The sequence below is a fragment of the Callorhinus ursinus genome, unplaced genomic scaffold (assembly GCF_003265705.2).
Source record: "Callorhinus ursinus isolate GAN/ISIS: 27379988/994484 unplaced genomic scaffold, GSC_fseal_2.0 scaffold27, whole genome shotgun sequence".
Taxonomy (NCBI): domain Eukaryota; kingdom Metazoa; phylum Chordata; class Mammalia; order Carnivora; family Otariidae; genus Callorhinus; species Callorhinus ursinus.
Genome location: NW_027397089.1, coordinates 20,734,301 through 20,756,514, shown reverse-complemented (window position 1 = coordinate 20,756,514; position 22,214 = coordinate 20,734,301). Strand labels below are relative to the sequence as shown.

Sequence of the window (22,214 nt, the reverse complement as noted above, 5' to 3'; positions counted from 1 at the left end):
CAGAATATTTTATCTGTTACAGAAAATACAGTAAGAGTTGTTACCCTTTATTTTCTTGCCTCTGTGTCAGTCCAGAAGCATATTTGAGGGGAAGAAGTGCAGCATCTTTTTAATACGCTTGCTCACCTACGGCCAACAGCACGAACTCTGGTACTGTAGCATACTAACTAACAGCATAGGTTAGACTTTGCCGATTCCCCTGTGCTAAGCGGTTTACGTGTATCTACATTTAATCCTTACAGTCCCATTTTACAGGCAAGGTGATAGAGATTATCTAGAACCCAGTGAAATCTCTTTTCTGCTGGGGTCTGGGGAAAAAGAAATCACTTAATTTGTAGCAGAAAAGATTTCTGGCTTGGGATTTGTGAAATGTTAGGGAATTTACCAAAAGAGGTTAACAAGTACTTCTTGAAGAGCAGTAAAAGTAGCAGAGCTTCTAAAAGAGTAAATGCCAAGCCACGGGAGACTGTAGCCTCCAGGAGGCAGGGCAGTTCTGTGACATCCCAGCATCAACCGTTGAGACATGACTTTGATGAGCTTGCAAATATTACCTTCTAGAGGGTAAACCACTTTAAAGGTTTATTCTTGCCCTAACCAGGAAGATATTTGAGGAGAGGTCTAGGAAGTTGTTGGTGGTTTGAATCAGTTCCCTACAAATGCTTTACTTTCTCTCAAGGGACCTGAAATTGACCTGCCTGTCTAGCGGTCCTACAAATTGCTGGATTTGGCCTCAGCCTAGAATGGACCTACTGTTTATTTCTGCCCTTCTTGGACTAGTGCTTGTAATTGTAAGGGTGAGGGGGCTGGTGCCTCAGGAATAGATCTATCATAGAGGGTTAAGAACCATGATTCCCCCCCCCCCCATGAGTAAGATGTATTAAATACACCCGACTTGCTGTGATCAAGTGGCTAGACAGCTTGCAACCTCAGTTTCACAGGGATGGGCCACATATACCAATATCCCAAAGACCTCCAATTCCTTTCCTGTTTTTCTAGCACTATTGAGTTTGGGTTGGTCACAGCCATATTTTGTACCCTCATTTTCTCATTGGTAAAATAGGGACAATGTCAGGAGGATCAAAGAAATAAAAATTAAAAACATAATCTACCTATATTTTTGAGTGCTGAATAATAAGATATTTTTAATTACAAAAGCAATTTCATGCATGTTATAGGTTCCTGTAATGTTTGAGGGGTTTTTTTTAGTAGAAAATAGAGGTCCCCCATGATTCATCTCCCCTTTTCCAGCCCTCACTGCAGGATAGCTACAGTTAACATTTTTTTTATGTAAAAATATATTTTTTTTAATGACTGTACCGAAAACAGCTTTGGTAAGGCGGAGCGGGCTGACTAACATGCAGCTCTTGAGCAGTGTAACTTTATTTTCAGTGACCCCTTCTCCAGCAAAGCATAGAGCCAAGATGGATGATATTGTGGTTGTAGCTCCAGGCTCCCAGCCCTCACGGAACGTCAGCAACGATCCCGATGTCATCAAGTTGCAAGAGATTCCAACCTTCCAGCCGCTTTTGAAAGGTAAGAACTTGGGTTTTTTGTCTTATCTAGACCTGCTGGAAAGGTTTGCATAGCTACACTACTCTTCCCAGATAGCCATGTGCCTTCTTCATCTTGTTTAGGTTTTTGCTTAAATGGCATCTTTTTGGTGAAGCTTCCTTAGCTGCCCTGTTTAGAATCGAAACCCTTTTGGCTGTTTTTCTCTGTGGTAGCTAATCACCATTTATCTGCTACGTAGTTTACTTACTTGTTTACTGGCTGTGTTTCCCTGTTAGAATGCTAGCTCTACGATGGTAGGAACTTTCTGTGTTTTGTTTACTGTTGAATTGTCACACTTGGACTAGAGCCTGGTATCAAGTAGGGACTGAGTAAATGAATGAATGAATGGTGTTGGAGCTGGCCTTTACCTGTTATATTTCTTCGAAAAGATTTTCACTCTTATTTGTGGTCTGGACTATGGGTTGACTAGTTCAGATTCATAGAGAAAATTTCTATGATCATTGATACACTTATAATTAATCCTGGCAACCATTTTGTATGAGAGGAGAGGGTATGTATGAGAGGATTAGCATATATTGATCAGTGTTTACCGAGGTAGAGTTACCTTTTTTATTTGTATTTTTTAAAGATTTATTTATTTATTTGAGAGAGTGTGAGTGAACATGCATGAGCGGGGGAGGGGGATGCAGAGAAAGAGGGAGACAAGCAGATTCCCCAAGGAGTGGGGAGCTGGATACGGGGCTTGATCCTGAGATCCATCACCTGAGCCAAAATCAAGAGTCAGATGCTCAGCCAGCTTTGCCACCCAGTTACCTTTTTTTTTTTAAAGATTTATTTATTTATTTTGAGAGACTGAGAATGAGAGAGAGAGAGAGAGTACATGAGAGGGGGGAGGGTCAGAGGGAGAAGCAGACTCCTCGCTGAGCAGGAAGCCGGATGCGGGACTCGATCCCGGGACTCCAGGATCATGACCTGAGCCTAAGGCAGTCGCTTAACCGACTGAGCCACCCAGGCGCCCCACCCAGTTACCTTTTAATATGAATTTAATTATTCACCTGATAATTTCATTATATATTTTAATTTTATGTTAATTTATGTTATTTTCATATCCATTAAGTAGTGGCATTGATTTTCTATTAACTGAACAGGGTTTCTACTATAAGAATCCCTCTTTCTGGGGCGCCTGGGCGGCTCAGTTGTTAAGTGTCTGCCTTCGGTTCAGGTCATGATCCCAGGGCCCTGGGATCGAGCCCCGCATCAGGCTCCCTGCTCCGCAGGAAGCCTGCTTCTCCCTCTCCCACTCCCCCTGCTTGTGTTCCTTCTCTCGCTGTCTCTCTCTTAAATAAATAAAATCTTAAAAAAAAAAAAATCCCTCTTTCTGTCTCTCTTTTCCTCCAAAAGAATAGGAAATATAAATGAACATAAGGCCCTGGTTTACTTAACCTGGTACAATATAATATAAAACTTCTTACATTTATATAGCTATATGTATTGGAAGGTACCCCCTCCACACACACACAGACACATGCCATCCCCTTAATCCTTATATGGGTAAATATGTTTGAATGATTTGTGTCAGATCAGACAGCTGGCAGATAGGTCGAACTTGAACCTTCATCACTGATGTCAAATACTAGTTATGCTATTCTGCACTGTACCTAAAAAAACAAAAGTAAAACAAATAATGCTTTATTGATGAGCCATGTATGATTTCATTCTTCCCAGCACTTCATCTGCTTTACAGTGAGGAAATCCAAGCTTTCAGTCTTTTCCCACAGGCCTCAGTGTTAGACTTGGGGAAACTCTTTGGTTCTTACCTGAAACAACACATTATATCCTGTTCCCCATCTTAATAGTTTTCATTATTTTGAGGGATAATGTGATTCTTCAGAGAAGCCAACATTAATGAAATTTCTATCTCCACGTGTCTTTGTACAATCAGATTAAAAGACAATCAGATGTAATTTATCTCTAGAAACTTAGACACTTGTGTTCTGTACTCCAGGCCTTCCAGACATGCACGTAGGACTGCCCACAGGCACACAAGTTCATGCCTCTGCTGCTTGTTAACTGTGTCCTCCCAATGTCTTCTAGTCCTGGGTGAGGCCCTTATGTGACCCAATATTTATCCTCACTTTGGGGAAATACTAAAAACAAGCAACAACAAAACCCAAAAAACTCCCAGCATTTTGAAATATATTTAATAATTTCATGGGGTAGTGTTTCTTTTCTAAGCATTGGAAATATAATTCTTATTTTATGATAATGAATTGACTAGTAGGGGAAGCATCGGCTTGGTTTTCAGGGAAACTAACATCAGATTTAAAATCATCACCAGGAACCCTGACAGTGAATAATTAACGCGGTGCGGTTAATGCGGTGTAGGTGGACTTGGTTGCAGTGATACCTGGATTTAAATTGAGACTTGGCTACCCATTGGCTGTGTCTCCCTGGCTTTTGTTTTCTCCCTCTTTGAACCTTGTTTGTTGAGAATGTTGAGAATAGGTGTGTGAGAGAGAGGAAGGCTGCTGAGGGGCAAGTTGCAATGAAGAGGCGATTTGGGATTTGGCTAAGGAAGGTGGAGAAATTACTTGCGGAGGGTGGCATGAAAAGAGAAGTGGCAGCACGTGGCCGGGGCCAGACTGCAGGGAACAAAAAAAGCCAGCAAGCATTTAAGTGAATGCTGGTGTTTCACTGGTGAAGAAGAAACCTCTCAGTAATTAGAAAAGACAGGCAAAGGGAACCGTTGGGTGGAAATAATAAGTATAATTATGATAATAGTAGGAGCTAACCCCTCTCCTCCTTCCTCTACTTCTGCATGATATTATTATTCTTCCCATTTTATAGATTAAAACATTGAGGCTCAGAGAGCGTGAATGCATTACCTCAAGTCACATGGCTAGAAGGGATAGCCCATCTCGAGATGGCATCAGGACATTGAGTTTTTCACTGTTTTGTACATGGAATAAGACTGTTTCCAATTCTAGCAAAGCCAATTATAGAGATCACTAGGCTGTAAAAGGAAATAGGGTGGTGGGTGGGCGGTTGTTTGGATTTTTAGGTGCCTCCTGCTTTGACATTGTTCTTCCCGGTAATTTAGAGCCCTGCCGTCTGCCTGCTGGGCTGCTGGAGGGGCCACTCATCACTGTTGCCTTTATACTCTAATCTCTTTTTTCACCCTTTACTGCTTTCAGGATGAGGCTATTTCTCAAAGTAGTAAAAAGGCCACACAGGGCGGGCTGTACCCCCCAGGTTTGATTTCAGAAAGCTTTTTATTCAAGTTAATGACAGTTTATTCTTTCAAAACAATATATTCAAGTATTACACAGAGTTCGCTATTGTTCCATAATGTCATGTGATGTAGTGCTAATGCTGGTGGGTGATCTGCAGAGGCAGTAGCTGGGCGAGTTTAGGGGCTATTCGTATGACTGAGGTAATGTTTGCATTTTTAATAAGCAGATTCTTTCCTTGGTCTTAGCCCTTTTGGATAAATATACCAGAGTATAATTTATGCTCCATACTGGTGCCAAATATCTGTTCCTCTTTTTATTTAAGCCAAAAGAATTTCTGTTTTTCATAGCAGTCTCTGAATTAGCAATTTATTTTGAAGTGTAAAGCATTTACTAGAAAATGAAAAATTAAAAAATTACAAGTAGCAATAAATGGCCACAACAGAACACAAAAGCAAAATGTAGATTTGATGCAAATTAGATTCCTGGGGTTAAACAAGCCCTATGAATCTCTTACTTAAAATTCAACCACTTATATTTTTTAATGAAACACATGATTTTATGTCAATCTATAGAAATGAAATATAAGAGAAAAGCAAAATTGATATTTTATATATAAAAGTTATATAATTTTTTTGTTCACTCCTAATGATGAATATATGCATACACACACACACACACACATACACACACGTGTACACATATGACCTTCTTTACAACTGACCTGTCATTTTTGTTACTGACTTTGGATACAATGTAAGATTGTCTTGCTGCCTAAGGAAGAGACTGTCCTTGTGACCAACAAAGAAAGTCAGACATATACAGTGTAGATGCTTAAGTGATGCTAAGCAGTTTTATTGGGAGCTCTGTGTTTGGTTGTTAAGAACATGATGTATGTGAAGTAGATTTTGACAGTGAAAAAAGAGTCTGGGGCTTTTCTTGGTGGAGCAGAATCTCATGGAACATGCAGTGAAAGCTCTCAAATCACATGGAACATTGAGAATTAGTGCATGAGGCTGGAGCTGGGAAGGAATGAGTCAATGGAAAAGGGTAGTAAGGAGAACACGAGGGAGCTACATTTCAAGTGATCAGTTTATTCACATCTTTCTCACCCACTCATCTTCGAGCCCGGCAAATAAAATAAAGGTGGAGAGTCTTTGTGTGCGTCAGACCCCTGTCTCTGCCAGGTGTCAGAATTTCTCTCTGTTTTGGAAATGGAATGCCAAAGGAGGGGAAGAGTGAATGGATTTTAGAGTTTGGTCTTCTCTGAACGGCTTAAGGGTGACCTCTAAGCTAGGGTTGATCCTGAGAGTCTATTCCCACCCCCCACTCCCCGAATACCATATTTGAAAAGTTGATGACGTATTCCCGATTACCTTGTAGGTTATTTGTGTATGTAATAACTCTTCAGTTAACCTTTTAAACATGGCTCTTAACCAGCAGAGTGTTAGCCTTACTCAGAAGAGCTGCAAGTACTAGGTGAATGATCCCTTTAAACCAGTAGAGAAGGCAGAGCCATTTTGCAAGAGCAGCCTCACTTTTTTCCTCCCTTCAGCGCGTCTGTGCGTGCATCCATTCTCGTTTCTTTCCATCACATCTCGGAGTAGGTATGTCGATACCTTTCTCTGAAACTTAATGCCTTTCCATTTCACTTTTTTCTCCATTTGCTCGGACTTTGCTTCTGTACTTTCCTTGTCTTTAGTATCTAGCTTCCTGAGCCTCTTTCCTCTTGTGATACAGATCTTCCCGTCTTTTTTTTTTTTTTTAAGATTTTATTTATTGAGAGAGTGAGCAAGTGTGTGAGTGGAGGGAGGGGCAGAGGCAGAGGCAGAGGGAGAGAGATGACCTCAAGCCCACTCAGACTCCACCCTGGAGCCCTGATTTGGAGCTCCCTCTCAGGACCCTGAGATCATGACCTGAGCCAAAATCAAGAGTCAGATGCTCAACAGACTGAGCCACCCAGGCGCCCCTCGGCTTCAGCTTCTTGTCCATTTCTCCAACTATGGACTGGTCAATACAACCAAGTGTTATTTTAAATTCAGCATGCCCCACCTTCCACCTTTGTATGTATTGGCTCATTTCATTTATTCAACAAGCATTTATAGGACCTTATTTTATTAGGTGAATGAGACACATTCATGTACACTTGAAAAGAATGTGTTGTGCAGTTGTTGGGTGTAGTGTTTTACATTAAGGTGTGGTTGATGGTATTTAATTAATGAGTTCTACCACTTAAAGAAAGCTGTTAAAATCTCCAGCTGTGATTGTGTTTGTGCCTTTTATTCTTCCAGTCTTTTGGAAGTCTGTTATTAGGCATGCATACATTGATATTTATTATATTGGCTCTTTTATTATTATGAATTTGTCCTTCTATCTATGGCATTATCTCCTGTCTTGAAGTCTGTTTGTCTTATGTTAATACAGCCACTCCAACTTTCTCACACTTACTGTTTGCATAGCATATATCTTTTCCTATTTTTATTTGTGTGTGTCTTTAAGTGCATCTCTTGGGACGCCTGGGTGACTCAGTCGGTTAAGCGTCTGCCTTAGGCTCAGGTCATGATCTCAGGGTCCTGGGATCAAGTCCCACATTGGGCTCCTTGCTCAGCGGGGAGCTTGCTTCTCCCTCTGCCTACCGCTCCCCCTGTTTGTGCATGCTCTCTCTCTCTCTCTCTGGCAAATAAATAAATAAATAAATATTTAAAAAATAAAGTGCATCTCTTGTAGACAGCGTATAGTTGAGTCTTCTGTACCTGTGCATGCAGTCTGTCTTTTAATTGGGGTGTAAATTGATCTAGTTGGATTCAGGTCTACCATTTGTTCTTCATTTTCTATTTGGTCTGCTTTTGGTTCCTCCCCTTTCCTGACTTTTTTGAATCAACTGAATTTTTTTAGTATTCCATTTTAACTCCTCTGTTAGCTTTTTAAATTTTTTTTTTTTTTTTTTTTTTTTTGTTTTTTTGTCAGAGAGAGAGAGAGGGAGAGAACAAGCAGGGGGAGCGGCAGGCAGAGGGAGAAGCAGGCTCCCTGCTGAGCAAGGAGCCTGATGCCGATCCCAGGACCCTGGGATCATGACCTGAGCCGAAGGCAGGCGCTTAACCGACTGAGCTATCCAGGTGTCCCCTCTGTTAGCTTTTTTAGTTGTATTCTTTTGCATTGTTTTTAGTGGTTGCTCTAGGGATTATAATACCCATCTTTTTTTTTTTTTTTTTTTAAAGATTTTCTTTTTGAGGAGTCTCTGCACCCAGTGTGGGGCTTGAACTCACAACCCTGAGATCAAGAGTCACACACTTCACCAACTGAGCCAGCCAGGCACCCCATTATACACATCTTTAACATCATAGTTCACATAGAGTCAATATTTTACCACTTCTCATAAAATGTAAGAACCTTTTAATGGTGTGGTTCCATTTATCCCACTATGTGCTATAGTTGTCATATTAGTGCATCTCCATATGCTGGGAATCCCATGTAGTGGTTATATATATTATTTATATATAAATTTATAAGTTATATATTTATGAAATATCTGTTTATTATATACAAAACATATATTATTGTATCCTGTTAAATAATTGTATATATTATATTTAACAATATATATCTATTTTAAACAATCACATATCTTTTAAAGAAGTTAAGAGAAGAATAAACTATATATAGAATATTATGTCTCCCCACATATTTACCATTTCTGGAATTCTTAGTCCCTTTCTCTAGATTCAGGTTTCTATTTGATGTCATTTATTTTTAGTCTGAAGACCTTCTTGTAGCATTTCTTGCAGTGCAGATCACCTGGAAATAAATTCTTTCTGTTTTTCTTTATCTGAAGATAAATTTTTGCCCTTTTTTTTGGTAAGTTTTTGAGGAGACATTGTGGGACTCTGTGAAATCTCATTTCTCAACACACTTTCTCCTTCACTGGTTATAATATCCATTGCTGTTTCTTGTTTGAATTAATTACACAGAGACAGTTGCTAAATAGTGATTTTTCTACCTTTTATCATTCCTTCTACATTCCGCCATCAAGAACTTTCTCATCTCTCCATTTATTTATTCATGTATTTATTTAAGTCCATTTGGAATGGTAAATTTTTTTTATTTGATGAATTATAATATGTGACAATCACTATTTATTTTTAATCTCAAAATGCTCCAAATTTAGGGGTGCCTGGCTAGCTCAGTTGGTGGAGTGTGCAACTCTTGGTCCTGGGGTTATGGGTTCGAGCCCCATATTGAGTGTAAAGATTACTTGAAAAAATAAAATCTTTAAAAAAAAACCTCCAAGTTTAGCCAGTTGGAACATTGTTGGTTGTAGCTTACTGTGGCCTTTTGACATATCCTCATTCTTCTTTGAGCATGTTTTTACTTCCTGGTGCAAAATAATGTTCCAGATTTTTCTTATTCTTCCTTGGCCCCAGCCCTAGAATCAGGCATTTCACCAGGAGCCCTGGTTCTTTTAGTGGAGAGTGGTATTTAAAAACCACTCTTAGGTCTTCTCAGTGGATTTAGCAAGGAAATATATATATGTGTATATACATAATACACATATTTACACTTGTGTGTATTTTTGTATTTGTATATATTGAAAATGCTAAGTTCACACCGATGTGTTCCAAGTGTTCTTTGATCTATAGGTTTATAGTCTTTATCAAATATTTTGGCTATTATTTCTTCCAATATTTTTCTGCCCCCACCCCTTCTTTTCGTGGACTCCATTTTCTATGTTAAACCCCTTGATGTTGTCTCACAGGTCACTGATGACTGATGCACCTTTCAATTTCTTTTTTTTTTTTTTTTGGTCTCTCTCCTTTTTGTCCTTCGGATAATTTTATTTCTATGTTTCCAGGTTTAGTAGTCTTTTTTTTTCTATGATGTCTATACTGTTCTTAATTCTGTCCAATGAATTTTTAGTTACAGATAATTAGACTTTTCAGCTTTAGATGTACCTCCCCTCCTTTTAAAAAAGTCATCATTTCTTTGCATATTATGCTTATGTTCTCTACTTTTTGAACATAAAGAGTGTGTTTATAATATTTTAACTTTTTACTGCTAGTCCATCATTTCTGGATCTGTTTTTTATTGAATGAAGTTCCTCTGTATTACAGGTCATATTTTCCTACTTCTTTGCGTGCCTGGAAATTTTTTTATTGTATGCAGGTATTTTATATAATGTGTTTCTGGGTGCTAGATTTTGCTTTGTTCCTTTAAAGTATATTGGACTTTATTCTGGCATAAATTACTTGTAATCAGTTTGACTCTTTCTGAACGTGCCTTTACGTTTTTGTTAGGGCTTATCCAGAGCAGCCTTTAGTCAAGTTTAGCTGAGCTTTGCTACTAAGGCAGCAGCCTTCTGACTGCTTTACCTGTTGCCCATGTATTATGAAGTCCCTCCACTCTCGCAGGGTGGGAATGTGAACTGCTCTTAGCCCTATGTGAATTTCAGAACTGGTTTGGCTTACTGCTTTCCTGTAGTTCTTTCTCCAGCCTTGGAGAATTCTACCTCATACAGCTTAATGTGCAGCCAGACACTCAAGGGTGCCCTGTGCAGTTCCCTAGAGTGCTCTTTTATTGAGCTCTCTCCTTTCTCAGATTCTGTTGTGTAAACTCTGATCCCTTAGTCTCTCCAAACTCCACATTCTCTCTCTTCAACGCACTGAGTCCACTGGGCTCTTTATGGATATCCCGACCTGGTCTGCATCCTGGAGAATGCTTTTCACTAATAATCTGGGGAAATGATAGGACTCGCTTGTTTTCCTTCTGTCAGGGATCAAAGCCTTACACTGCCTGTGATACAATATCTGAAAAGAGTGTCGTATTTTTGGTCTGGTATCTAGTTGTTTATGACTGGAAGGCATAGTAACAATCCTTCATGAGCAGAAGCAAAAATCCTCAAAAAAAAAAAAAGTGCTTTGTAATCTTTATTTTTCTATCCATTACCACTGTTTTACTTAAGCACCTCATGCCAACAGCTTTTGATTACTCTGTTGATCATTCATCTCTGCAGTATATAATTGACTCTTGAACAGTGTAGGTGTCAGGGGTGTGGACCTCCCCACAGTTGAAAATCTGTGTGTGACTTTTGACTTTCCCCCCAAAACGTAACTACTAATAGCATTGTTGTTTTTTTCCTAATAGTGTTCTGTTGACCAGAAGACTTACCAAGAACATAAACTGCTGATTAACACGTAATTTTGCTATATATATTATATACTGTATTCATACAAAAAAGTAAGCTAGAGGGGCCCCTGGGTGGTTCAGTCAGTTAAGCGTCTGTCTTAGGCTCAGGTCATGATCCTGGAGTCCTGGGATTGAGCCCCAGGTCGGACTCCCTGCTCTGTGGGGAGTCTGCTTCTCTCTCTCCCTCTGCTCCTCCCTCCACTTGTGCTCTCACTCTCTCTCCAATAAATAAATAAAATCCTAAAAAAAAAGCAAGCTAGAGAAAAGAAAATGTTACTAAGAAATTCATAAGAAGGAAAATGTATTTGCAGTTCAGTATTTATTGAAAAAAATCTAAATCTTAAGTAGACCTGCACAGTTCACATCTGTGCTGTTCAAGCGTCAACTCTAGTGGTAAACACCTGCCAGGTGCTTGGCAGTGTTCCAGAGAGTGGAGCTACAAAGAATGTAAGGCACAGTTGCTGCCCTTAAGGGGCTTACAGTTTTGTGAGTGATTTAGATAGGTAAGTAACTTACAACAAAATAGTATGAGTAATAGTGGCCGCATGCCCAAAAGGTTGGGTGTGCATAGAGAAGAGAATCATTAATTTACTCTGGGAATTTGGGGCAGGCTTCACAGAGGAAGTAACATTTGAGCTCGGCTTTGAGGGGTAGAGAAGATAAGGTCGGGGAGTAGATTCATGATTTAAAGGATTGTCCATATAAACCAAAAGTTCTCATTAAAAGATGCCAGAAGAATTCTTGACCAAAATTATACCTGGGATGTGCTGCTTTGATTTTCTTTTATTACTCTAGATACCCATATGTATGCAGGTTAAATTGATTTTAATTTTAAGCCGTATTAGACCTTAACTTCCTGGAATAATTAACTATTAGTTTGTATACTCTTATTCTTTTTTGTTTCTTTAAACTTTTGTGTTATGAATTTAAACAAGATATACACGGCTTACTGTAGCTAGTACCCAAGGATATATCTTTCTAAGCAGTATCATTTCCTGGATAAGCTAACCGATTACTCTTGGAATATGACAATAAAGATAGATGTATGTATTTCTTTTTAAGGCTCTGGTTTGTCAATAGTTTTTGCTAAGCTACAGCCTAGAGATATTTCAAAGTTGCATAGTAGAAGAATCTGTTAGTCATCTCCAGTTTTTCTACTTTTCCAAAAATCACATATATAAATTCTATTTTTAAGCATTAGCATTTGAGACTGAAATGTTTATTTAGGAAAGCCAAGGTTTTAAAGGTGTTCCCAGAATTAAAAAAAATTCTGTCCCCTCCCCCCCAAATTTTAACTGATTTTGGAAAGATTAATTTTTCCATTCTGGCAAAAGTGAAAGTCACATAATCTTTATAGAACTGTGATGTTTCATATATTTATTCATTTAACCAAATTAATTGAGCTGTTGCTATTTATCAGATATTTTTAAGCTAGAGATACAAAAACAAAAAAGACATTATTCCTTCCTATGAAGAGCTGACAGTCTAATGAGGGGAATATATTCTTAACAGATAATTGTGATTCAACATGGAGTGCTAATAAAACTTAATGCTTTAGAGAATCTAAAGGGTGGAGTAACTTATTCTGAGAGGCAGGAATGGTTGACTAGAACAACTTAGAAGAATTTATATTTGTGCTCTTGATAGTAATCACTTCCAAAGCTCTGTTATGCATAAAAAGACACGTGGAGAAACTTTCTTAAAAATGTGGATTTTAAGGCCCCAAACTCAGGAAGTCTGAGTATGTTAAACTAGCATTCCAGGTGATTCACTTTGGAAAACACTGAGCTAGATGTTTCTGCACTTGATCTTAGGCAAAAGGCTGAGAAGCAATGAGCTAGGTGTTTCTGAACTTAAAATACTACTTGAGATCACAGAAGTGTTAGATCATTCAACTAAATGATTTTAGATACTTTTAAAGTGATGTGGTTATCGTAAGAGTATTTTGGAATATGTCATTATGTTTTTACTATTTTTGGATGAAATCTCCATTGTTAAAACTGATTCACATTTAATGCCTATACATTAAGTTTTGGACTCATTGAGAATTCATTATTTGTAAAAGAATTTGTTAAAAGTCACTGGGTTTTGGTAATGTTTAAATATTTTTTTCCAGCAAAATTTAGTTTCATGGAAAGCCAGTGAAATGCAAAGTATTATTTTTTTAATTTTTAAAAAAGATTTTATTTATTTATTTGAGAGAAAGACAGAAATAGTGACAGAGAGCATGAGTGGGGAGGAGAGGGAGAAGCAGGCTTCCCACTGAGGGGAGCCTGCCATGGGGCTCCATCCCAGGACCCTGGGATCATGACCTGAGCTAGAGGCAGACACTTAACCGACTGAGCCACCCCGGCACCCCCAAAGTATTAATTTAAAGAATGACTTTGAATAGATAATTACTTGCCTCATATGAGCTAATGAAAATCATTAACAAAAGATTCTAAACACACTTGTATGCCTGTTTACCCACATATGAAAGTGTCAGTAAGCAAATACATATAAACAAAAATGGGGTTTTGACTTGCAGGATTTTTGGAAGGGGCATGTTACAATTGGGGGTTGCTTGGTTCTTCATTTAGTCTTTTTCACTGAGGACTTTTCTCTTAGTGTTTTTTATTTCAGTAAATCTTACATCAATATTAATGTGTACCAGCCTCAAGGGAAGGAAAAAAAAAGATAAATCCAGCTGAAAGGAGTAAACAGTTACATAGGCCAAAGAGACACTAAAACATACTTTAATGCTAATAAATATCATAGTTCATTTTTATATTTTGCCATTTTTGTTCATAAGATGGCCTCCCTTTAATGCAGTGGAACTTATGGCAGTGCTGTCTCTAATAATTTCGCCACTAGATGTCACTAGACTGTAACAATTAGTAAGCTGCTTCAAACTGCTACAACCTGTGGCAATATTTGCAAAGGCTACTCTGTAGCATCTGGATTTCTCATAAAACCAGGTCACAGCTTGCTTCAAGCACAAGCTAGTTGGAAAATATGTCAAATTTTGTGACACATGAGTAATCTATAATTAGTTATTTTAGTGTTTATCAAGACAGCAAAGGAAAAAAAATTATTGCTACAGGAAACTTTTAGTGACCTTAATTTTTTGGAGAGAAAACTCTATTTTTAGTGTATCACTGTACTCAAAGAACTGTTACACCAGAAATTTCTCAAGAGTTGGGATTATGTTTTAATCATCTCTAATTTCTCAGGACCTAGCACATAAGGCTTGGCACTTGATAGGTATTCAGTAAATGTTATTAAGCATTAAGGTAGTCTGTAGTACATGTCACAAGGCAAAGAAGCCATGAGTCCTCTATCTCAGAAAGTCTTGTTTGGGAGACAAGAATCTACAAAAGCATGTATCCACAGCTCAGGATAGTGTGTATGAACCAAATGAGCACTACAGGCATTAAATTCTGTGGGATTTCAGGGGATCTGTAGCTCTTGGGGCAATGATTAGAGGTGTCCTAATGAAAGCGTATTTAGAGGTGAAAAGGGATGGCCCGTACAAGTGAAGGAAGTAATGAGCCAAGGTTTAAAAGTAGGAGAGTGTGGGCAGTAAAGATCAGAAAGGTCCTAAGTTTCAGGGCTCTGAATTTAAGGCGTATACTTGGACTTAATATTTTTTTAGGGGGGCAGGGGACATTAAAGGATATTGGGGTGGGTGAAAATAATATGTTTTATAATGCTTTGTAATTTACAAAGCACTAACACTAGAAGGGTGAATTAAAGACTACTCTTTAATTTTAGAGGAATGCTTCTGCTTTAAAGTTTATTAAAAATATTTCTGTTTAAAAGAGAGAAAATGGGTAGAGAGCTTAGCATAGTGCCTGGCATGTAGTAAACCTTCAATAAATGATGCTTGATGATATCAAATTATTAAATCAGTAAAAAAAAATATTATGAACATGCTACAAAACAACTGACCACTGTTTTTCACAAGAGCCAAAATCATGGAAGATAAGGAATGACTGAAGAATTGTCATAGTTTAGAGGAAATTAAGGAGACCTGCAATGTGGGGTCCTAAATTGGATCTTAGAATAGAAAAGGACATTAGAGGAAAAAATGGTAACTTATGATTAGGTGTATAGTTTAGTTGATTGTATTGTACCAATGTCAGTTTCCTGGTTTTGATAATTGTGCTATGGTTAGGTACTATGTTAATATTAGGGGAAGCTGGTGAAGGGCATATAGGGATCCTATGTTTTATGCAACTTTATTCTTAAAGTTAACTTATTTTAAAAATAAAAGATTTAGGGGCATCTGCCTGGCTCAGTCAGTAGAGCATGTGACTCTTGATCTCGGGGTTATGAGTTCAAGCTCTGTGTTGGGTGTACAAATTACTTAAAAATAAAATCTTAAAAAAAATAAGTTTAAAAATACAATGTCATCTTAGAAAAGATTGCAATTCCATATTTGGGATAAGTTTTCAAGTGAGAGGTTCAAATGTTAGAAGAAAAGTTTTAGAATCTCCTACCCCTGTATAATCTTTAGGATAGAAATTTGCCAGGACAACTCAAGGCAACAATGAGTTACCTTGAAAACAAGGAAGTAGGGGCGCCTCGGTGGCTCAGTCAGTTGAGCCTCTGCCTTCAGCTCGGGTCCTGGTCCCGGGGTCCTGGGATTAAGCCCCACATTGGGCTCTATGCTCGACGGGGAGCCTGCTTCTCCTTCTCCCTCTGTCTACTGCTCTGCCTACTTGTGTTCTCTCTGTCAAATAAATAAGTAAAACTTTAAAAAAACAAAAAACAAAAAAACAAGGAAGTAGAACTTCTAAAGACCCTGGATTTTAACACTTCTCTATATATTTTAGCTAATAGATAAATTTCCCCAATGTCCTGGCCTTTTTTTTTTTTTTAATTGAAGTATACAGGACACACAATTGCATTTTTTAATTTAGTTGTTTTTAATTGAAGTATAGTTGACATACAGTGTTACATTTCAATGTCCTGGCTTTTAAGGCCACTTAAACTTTGACTCTTCAAACTATTATTTAATACCCCACCCCCTTTTTCAGGATGTTCACAGTAATCTAATGAGGCTTCTCAGGGCTTTACCACCAACCTATAAACTGTATTTTAATAAAAAATACTTTATTGCAGTTCAGCCTATGGGCCTTCCTTATATACTTCCATCATCTCTACGTAGATTACCCTGTAGGCCAAGAAGAACAATGGAGGAACACCTCGTGTTTGTAGAGGTGTTGAGTATAATTAGGTTCTAAAATCAGTGCATGAATTTTACATAGTTGACCCTCGAACAACACCAGTTTGAATTGTGTGGGTCCACTTATATGCAGGTTTTGTTTTTCAATAAATACAGTACTGTAAATGTATTTTCTTTTCCTTATGATTTTCTTAATAACATTTTGTTTTCCTAGTTTACGTTCTTGTAAAAATACAATATTTAACACAAAATATAGAAAATATGTGTTGATTGCTTATGTTATTGGTAAGGCTTCTGGTCAACAGTAGGCTACTAGTAGTTAAGTTTTTGGGGAGTCAGAAGTTACGTGCAGATTTTTTACTGTGGTGGGTGGGTGGGGGGTTGACATTTCTAAGCCGATTTGTTCAAGGGTCTACCGTATATACATATGATATTGGAAATTTTTTTAATCCTCAATAAAGCATACTTTTAAAATATATATACTCCTGTACTCTAAATGGTTAGGTTAAGAGAAAAATCTGCATGCACATATCTGGACCTTTTTGCACACGTCAGTCCTTTTTGATCTATCACAAATTGAGATTAGTTTGTAATTTTTGTTTTGTTTTTCTTGAGATGGCTTCGGTATGAGGGTAATACTGGATTTATAAAATTAGTTGGGAAGTATTTCTTCCTCTCTTTTCTGTAAGACTTTTGTATTTTATTTATTTAACTATTTGGTATAATTCACAGTGAAGCCATTGGAACTGAGATTTTCTTTACTTGGTGTAGGTCTTGTCTATTCACATTTTCTGTTTCTTTTTGAGTCAGTTTTGGTAATTTTTGTCTTTCTAGGAATTTGTTTAGTTTATTTAAGTTATCTAATTGTTGGTGTGATAGTTTTCATAGTATTCCCTTTTAATCTTGTACATTTCTGTGAGGTCAATCTTGATGTCCCTTTTCCATTCCTGATGGAATTAGAAGTTGATCATTTGAGGGCGCCTGGGTGGCTCAGATGGTTAAGCGTCTGCCTTTGGCTCAGGTCATGATCCCAGGGTCCTGGGATCGAGTCCCGCATCGGGCTCCCTGCTCCTTGGGAGCCTGCTTCTCCCTCTGCCTCTCTCTCTCTCTCTCTCTCTCTCTCTCTCTGTCTCTCATGAATAAATAAATAAATAAATCTTAAAAAAAAAAGTTGATCATTTGAGTCAAATTGATCATTTGAGTCTTCTCTGCTTTTTTCTTAATCTGGCTACAGATTTGTCAGTTTTGATCTGTTTAGTGAACCAACTTTTGGCATCATTGACTTTCTCTTTTGTTTTTGTTTTCTATTTCATTGCTTTCTGCTCTAATTTTTATTATTTTCCTTTCTTTTGCTCAGTTTATTTACACTTTTATTTCTAGTTTCTTCAGGTATAAGTTTAGTTTATTGACTTTACATCTTTCTTTTTTTTTCTGAAATAGGCATTTGAAAGCAATAAATTTTCTTCACTGCTTTAGCTGTAGCTCATAAATTTTGATATCATTTTTATTTTTATTCAGTTCAAGACACTTTTTAATTTCCATTTTGATTTCTTCTTTGACCATCCAGGTGATTTAGAATTATGTTGTTTAAGTTCAGAATATTTTGGGATTTCCCAGATTTCTGTCTGTTGTTGATTTATAATTTAATTCCATTGTCGTCAGAGAATATACTTTGTATTATTTAATCCTATTTATTGAGACTTGATTTATAGTTTAGTATATGGTCTATCCTGGAAAATGTTCCATGTGCACTTCTTAAAAAATTAATAGATTTTATTTTCTTAGAGCAGTTATAGGTTTATAGAAAAATTGAATGGGAAGTACAAGATTTCCCATATACTCCTTTATTAATTCCCCATCCAGTTTCCCTTATTTTTAACATTCTTATATTAGTGTGGTACATTTATTACAACTGAGGGGTCAAATCTGACACATTATTGTTAACTAAGGTCCATAGTTTACATTAGGGTTTACTCTTTGTGTTGTACATTCTGTGGGTTTCAACAAATGTTTGTATCCACCATTCATTTGTTATCATACAGAATATCCTATCATTAAGTGTATCATACATTGCCTTAAAAATCCCCTGTGCTTCACCTGTTCACTCCTCTCTCCCTACTCCCTGAACTCTTGGCAACCACTGATATTTTTACTGTGTTCATAGTTTCTTCTTTTCAGAATGTCATGTAATTGGAATCCTACAGTATATAGCCTTTTTAGATGGACTTCTTGCATTTAAAACATATATTTAAGGTTTCTCCATATCTTTTTGTGACTTGATAGCTATTTCTTCTAACTGCTGAATAATATTCCATTGTCTGGATGTACCACAGGTTTTTTTTTTTAAATCTATTTACCTACTGAAAGACATCTTGGTTGCTTCAAAGTTCTGACAGTTAAAATAAAGCTGCTTTAAACATTTCTGTGCCAGGTTTTTGTGGGGACATTAAGGTTTTAACTCATATGGGTAAATACAAGGAGTATGATTGCTGATCATATGGCAAGACTATGTTTATTTTTGTAAGAAATTTCCAGTCTGTCTTCAAAGAGGCTATACCATTTTGCATTCTCATCAGCAATGAATGAGAGTTCCTGTTACTTCACATCCTTGCCAACATTCGGTGATATCATTGTTTTGGATGTTAGCCACTCTAATAAGTTTGTAGTGATATTGTTTAAATTTGCAATTCCCTAATGATGTTAAACATCTCTTCATATAGTTATTTGCTATCTGTATTTCATCTTTGGTGAGATGTCTGTTGAGATCTTTTGCCCATTTTCTAATTGGGTTTCTTTTATTAAGTTTTAAGAGTTTTTTGTATATTCTGGATACCAGTTCTTTTTTTAAAAAAAGATTTTATTTATTTGAGAGAGAGCACGTGCATGAGCAGAGGACAGGGGCAGAGAAAGAGGGAGAAGCAGACTCTCCGCTGAGCAGGAAGCCTGAAGATGTGGGACTCAATCCCAGGACTCTGAGAACGTGACCTGAATGGAACGAAGGCAGATGCTTAACTGGTGGAGCCACCCAGGTACCCCATGGATACCAATTCTTTATCAGATATGTGTTTTATAGATATTCTGTGGCTTGTTTTTTATTCTCTTAGCAGTGTCTTTCACAAAACAGAAGTTTTAAAATTTTAATGAAATCTAACTTTTTTAATGAAGTCCCAATTTTTTCTTTCTTGGATTGTGCTTTTGATGATGTCAAAAATCAACAAACCCAGGGTCCTTTTGTTATCGTCTAGGAGTTTTATAGTTTAGTGTTTTACATTAGGTCTTTGATCCAGTTTGAATTAATTTTTATTTTAATTTAAAAAAAAATTTTTTTATTTTTTAATTTTTTTAAAGTAAGCTCTGTCAGGGTGCCTGGCTGGCTCAGTTGATGGAGCATGTGACTCCTGATCTCAGGGTTGTGAGTTTGAGCCCCATGTTGGGTGTAGAGATTACTTAAAAATAATGAAAATCATTTAAAAAAATAAAAATAAAAAAGTAAGTCTACGCCCAATGTGGGGCTTGAACTCACAATCCCAACATCAAGAGTAGTATACTCTGCCAACTAAGTCAGCCGGGCACCCTATTTTGAGTTAATTTTTATGAAAGGTGCAAGCCACGTGCACTTCTAAAGATTGTATACTCTGCAGTCTTTGGCTGGTGTGTTCTGTATATGTTGGTTATGTCAAATTCGTTGATAGTGTTCAAGTCTTCTATACCCTTACTGATTTTCTGTTTAGTTTTATCAATTATTGAGACTGAGGTACTGAATTATTCACCTGTTATTGTTAAATTGTCTACTGCTCCTTTCAAATTTGTCAGTTTTTTCTTTATTTGTTTTGAAGCTATATTGTTAGGTGTGTATACATTGAAAATTACTGTCTTACTGATGTAGTTACTCCTTATCATTATGAAATATCCTTTGTCTCTAATATTATACTTTTTGTCTTGAAGTGTATTTTATCTGACATTAATATAGCTACTCTTTCTTGTAGTTCTCTGTATAGTATACATCTTTTTTCATCCTTTTACTTTCAATTGACTTGTGTCTTTGAATCTAAGATGTGTCTCTTACAGAAAGCATGGAGTTGGATCTTGCTGTTTTATCCAGTCTGATACGCTCTGTCTTTTGGACTTGAATTTGCCTTTTTGCTGTTTCTTTTACAAACATTCTATTCTTGTCTGTTTTGTTCCTGTTTCCTCCTTAACTGCCGCCTTTTGTATTAAGTAAATATTTTTAATGCACTGTTTTAATTCTTCTGATTTTTTTCTATTTTTTGTAGTTGTTTTCTTAGTAATTGCTCTAGGGATTATAATGTGCATTTTAATTTATCAGAATCTACTTCAATGAATGCTAACTTAATTCTGGTAAAATATATAAGTTTTGCTCTGTTTTTTTCTTCCCTCCTTTGTGTTACTGTTATATATGGTGATAATTATATTACTAAATATTATAAATGTATTAAAATGTATTTATGTTATAAACCCAAAATATAGTGTCATAGTTATTGCTTTAGAAATGTTTATGTTGAGGTGCCTGGGTGGCTCAGTCAGTTAAGCATCTGCCTTTGGCTGAGGTCATGATTTCAGAGTCCTGGGATCGAGCCCCATCTCAGTCTCCCTCTGCCCCTCCCCTACTTGTACTCATGCATTCTTTCTCTTTCAAATAAATAAATAAAATCTTTAAAAAAAAACCCATAAAATGTCTTACAAGGAAGAGAAGAAATGAGTAAAAACATATTTTATAGACTCTTTTATATTAACCACTTATTTACCATTTTTAGTGATCCTCATTTCTTCTTGTGGCTTTTGTCATCATCTAGTGTCATTTTCTTTCAGCCTGAAGAGACTTCCCTGAGTATTTCTTGTGTTATAGATCCATTAGCAATGAATTTTCTCAGTTTTCAGTTATCTGGGAATATTTTACTTCATTTTTGAAGGATAAATTTGCTAGATATGGAATTCTTGGTCGACAAAATTTTTTCCCCAATACTTTGTGTATGTCATTCAACTCTCTTCTAGCCTCCATTGTTTCAGATAAGTCGCTTTTCTCTTGCTGTTTTCAAGGTTTTCTCTTTGACTCTGGCTTATAACAGCTTGTTACATATGTAGGTGTCGATCTCTTTATATTTTTCTTAATTACACTTCATTGAGTTTCTTGAATGTGTATTAATATTTTTCATCAGATCTGATGAGCTTCTGTCTTCTCTTTTTCTGTGATTTCCATTGTGTATTTTGCTATGCTAAGATGTTATTAGACAGATCTCTGAATTTCTGTTCATTTTTTTTCAATCTTCTTCCTCTTTTACTAAGATTGGATAATTTATATTTTCAGGTTCACTGATTCTTTCTGCTGCCATCCAAAAACTGCTGTAGAAGTGCTCCAGTGAATTTTTCATTTTAGTTATTGTACTTTTCAACTCCAGGATTTCTCTGTTTGTGGAGAATCTCTATTTGTATATTCATTGTTGCCATACTCTTTTTTTCTTTCATTATGAGTTTCTTTGGTCCTGTGTTCACAGGACCACATTATTATGTACACATAATAAATGCTTTGAAGTTTTTGTCTAATATAGTCAGTACCCCTTGGGTACTCAGAGACAGTTTCTGTTGGTTGCTTTTTTTCTTGACTATGAGTCACAGTTCCCTGTTTATTTGTATATCTTGTAATTTTTTATTGAGAACTGGACATTCTAGAAAGCATAATATATCAGCTCTGGATTCTGATCTCCCCAAGATTTTTCTTTCTTTTTTTTTTTTAATGAGAAATACTTAACAGCTAAAAATCATTTATATTTAAGATGTACAATTTGATAGACATATTCATTGTACAGTAATCACTGGTCAGGCTCATTAACATATCCTGTTGTTACCTTTTCATTCATCGTTTTTTTTGATTTTAGTAACATGTTTACCACACCTGTGGAATCTCTTTCCTGTGATATGTGGCCAGTGTGGTCTCTGCTTATTTTTTAAACTTTTTATTTTTAAGTCTGCTTCTCCAGGTGTTGTCTCTATGTCCACATGGCTTATTAGTCAGCCAGTGATTAAACAGAGGTTATACTCAACCACCTTGATCCAGTAAGGTTTGTGTCATCTGTCAGTGGATCTGTGTGTGAGTACGTAACACA

General features: G+C 36.8%; 1 protein-coding gene across 4 annotated transcripts in view; it reads left to right on the top strand.

Moving 5' to 3' along the window:
• The window catches only part of BORCS5 (BLOC-1 related complex subunit 5), a 98,376-nt gene that overhangs the window by 1,614 nt on the left and 74,548 nt on the right, over positions 1 to 22,214 (top strand). For 2 of the 4 annotated variants that reach the window (XM_025879844.2, XM_025879843.2), the window contains exon 2: positions 1,390 to 1,533. In XM_025879844.2, coding sequence (XP_025735629.1) covers positions 1,390 to 1,533 — 144 coding nt within the window. Of the gene's footprint in view, positions 1 to 1,389; positions 1,534 to 18,962; positions 19,122 to 22,214 lie in introns of those variants that run through there. The other 2 variants (XM_073877966.1, XM_025879842.2) reach the window with 2 other exon arrangements.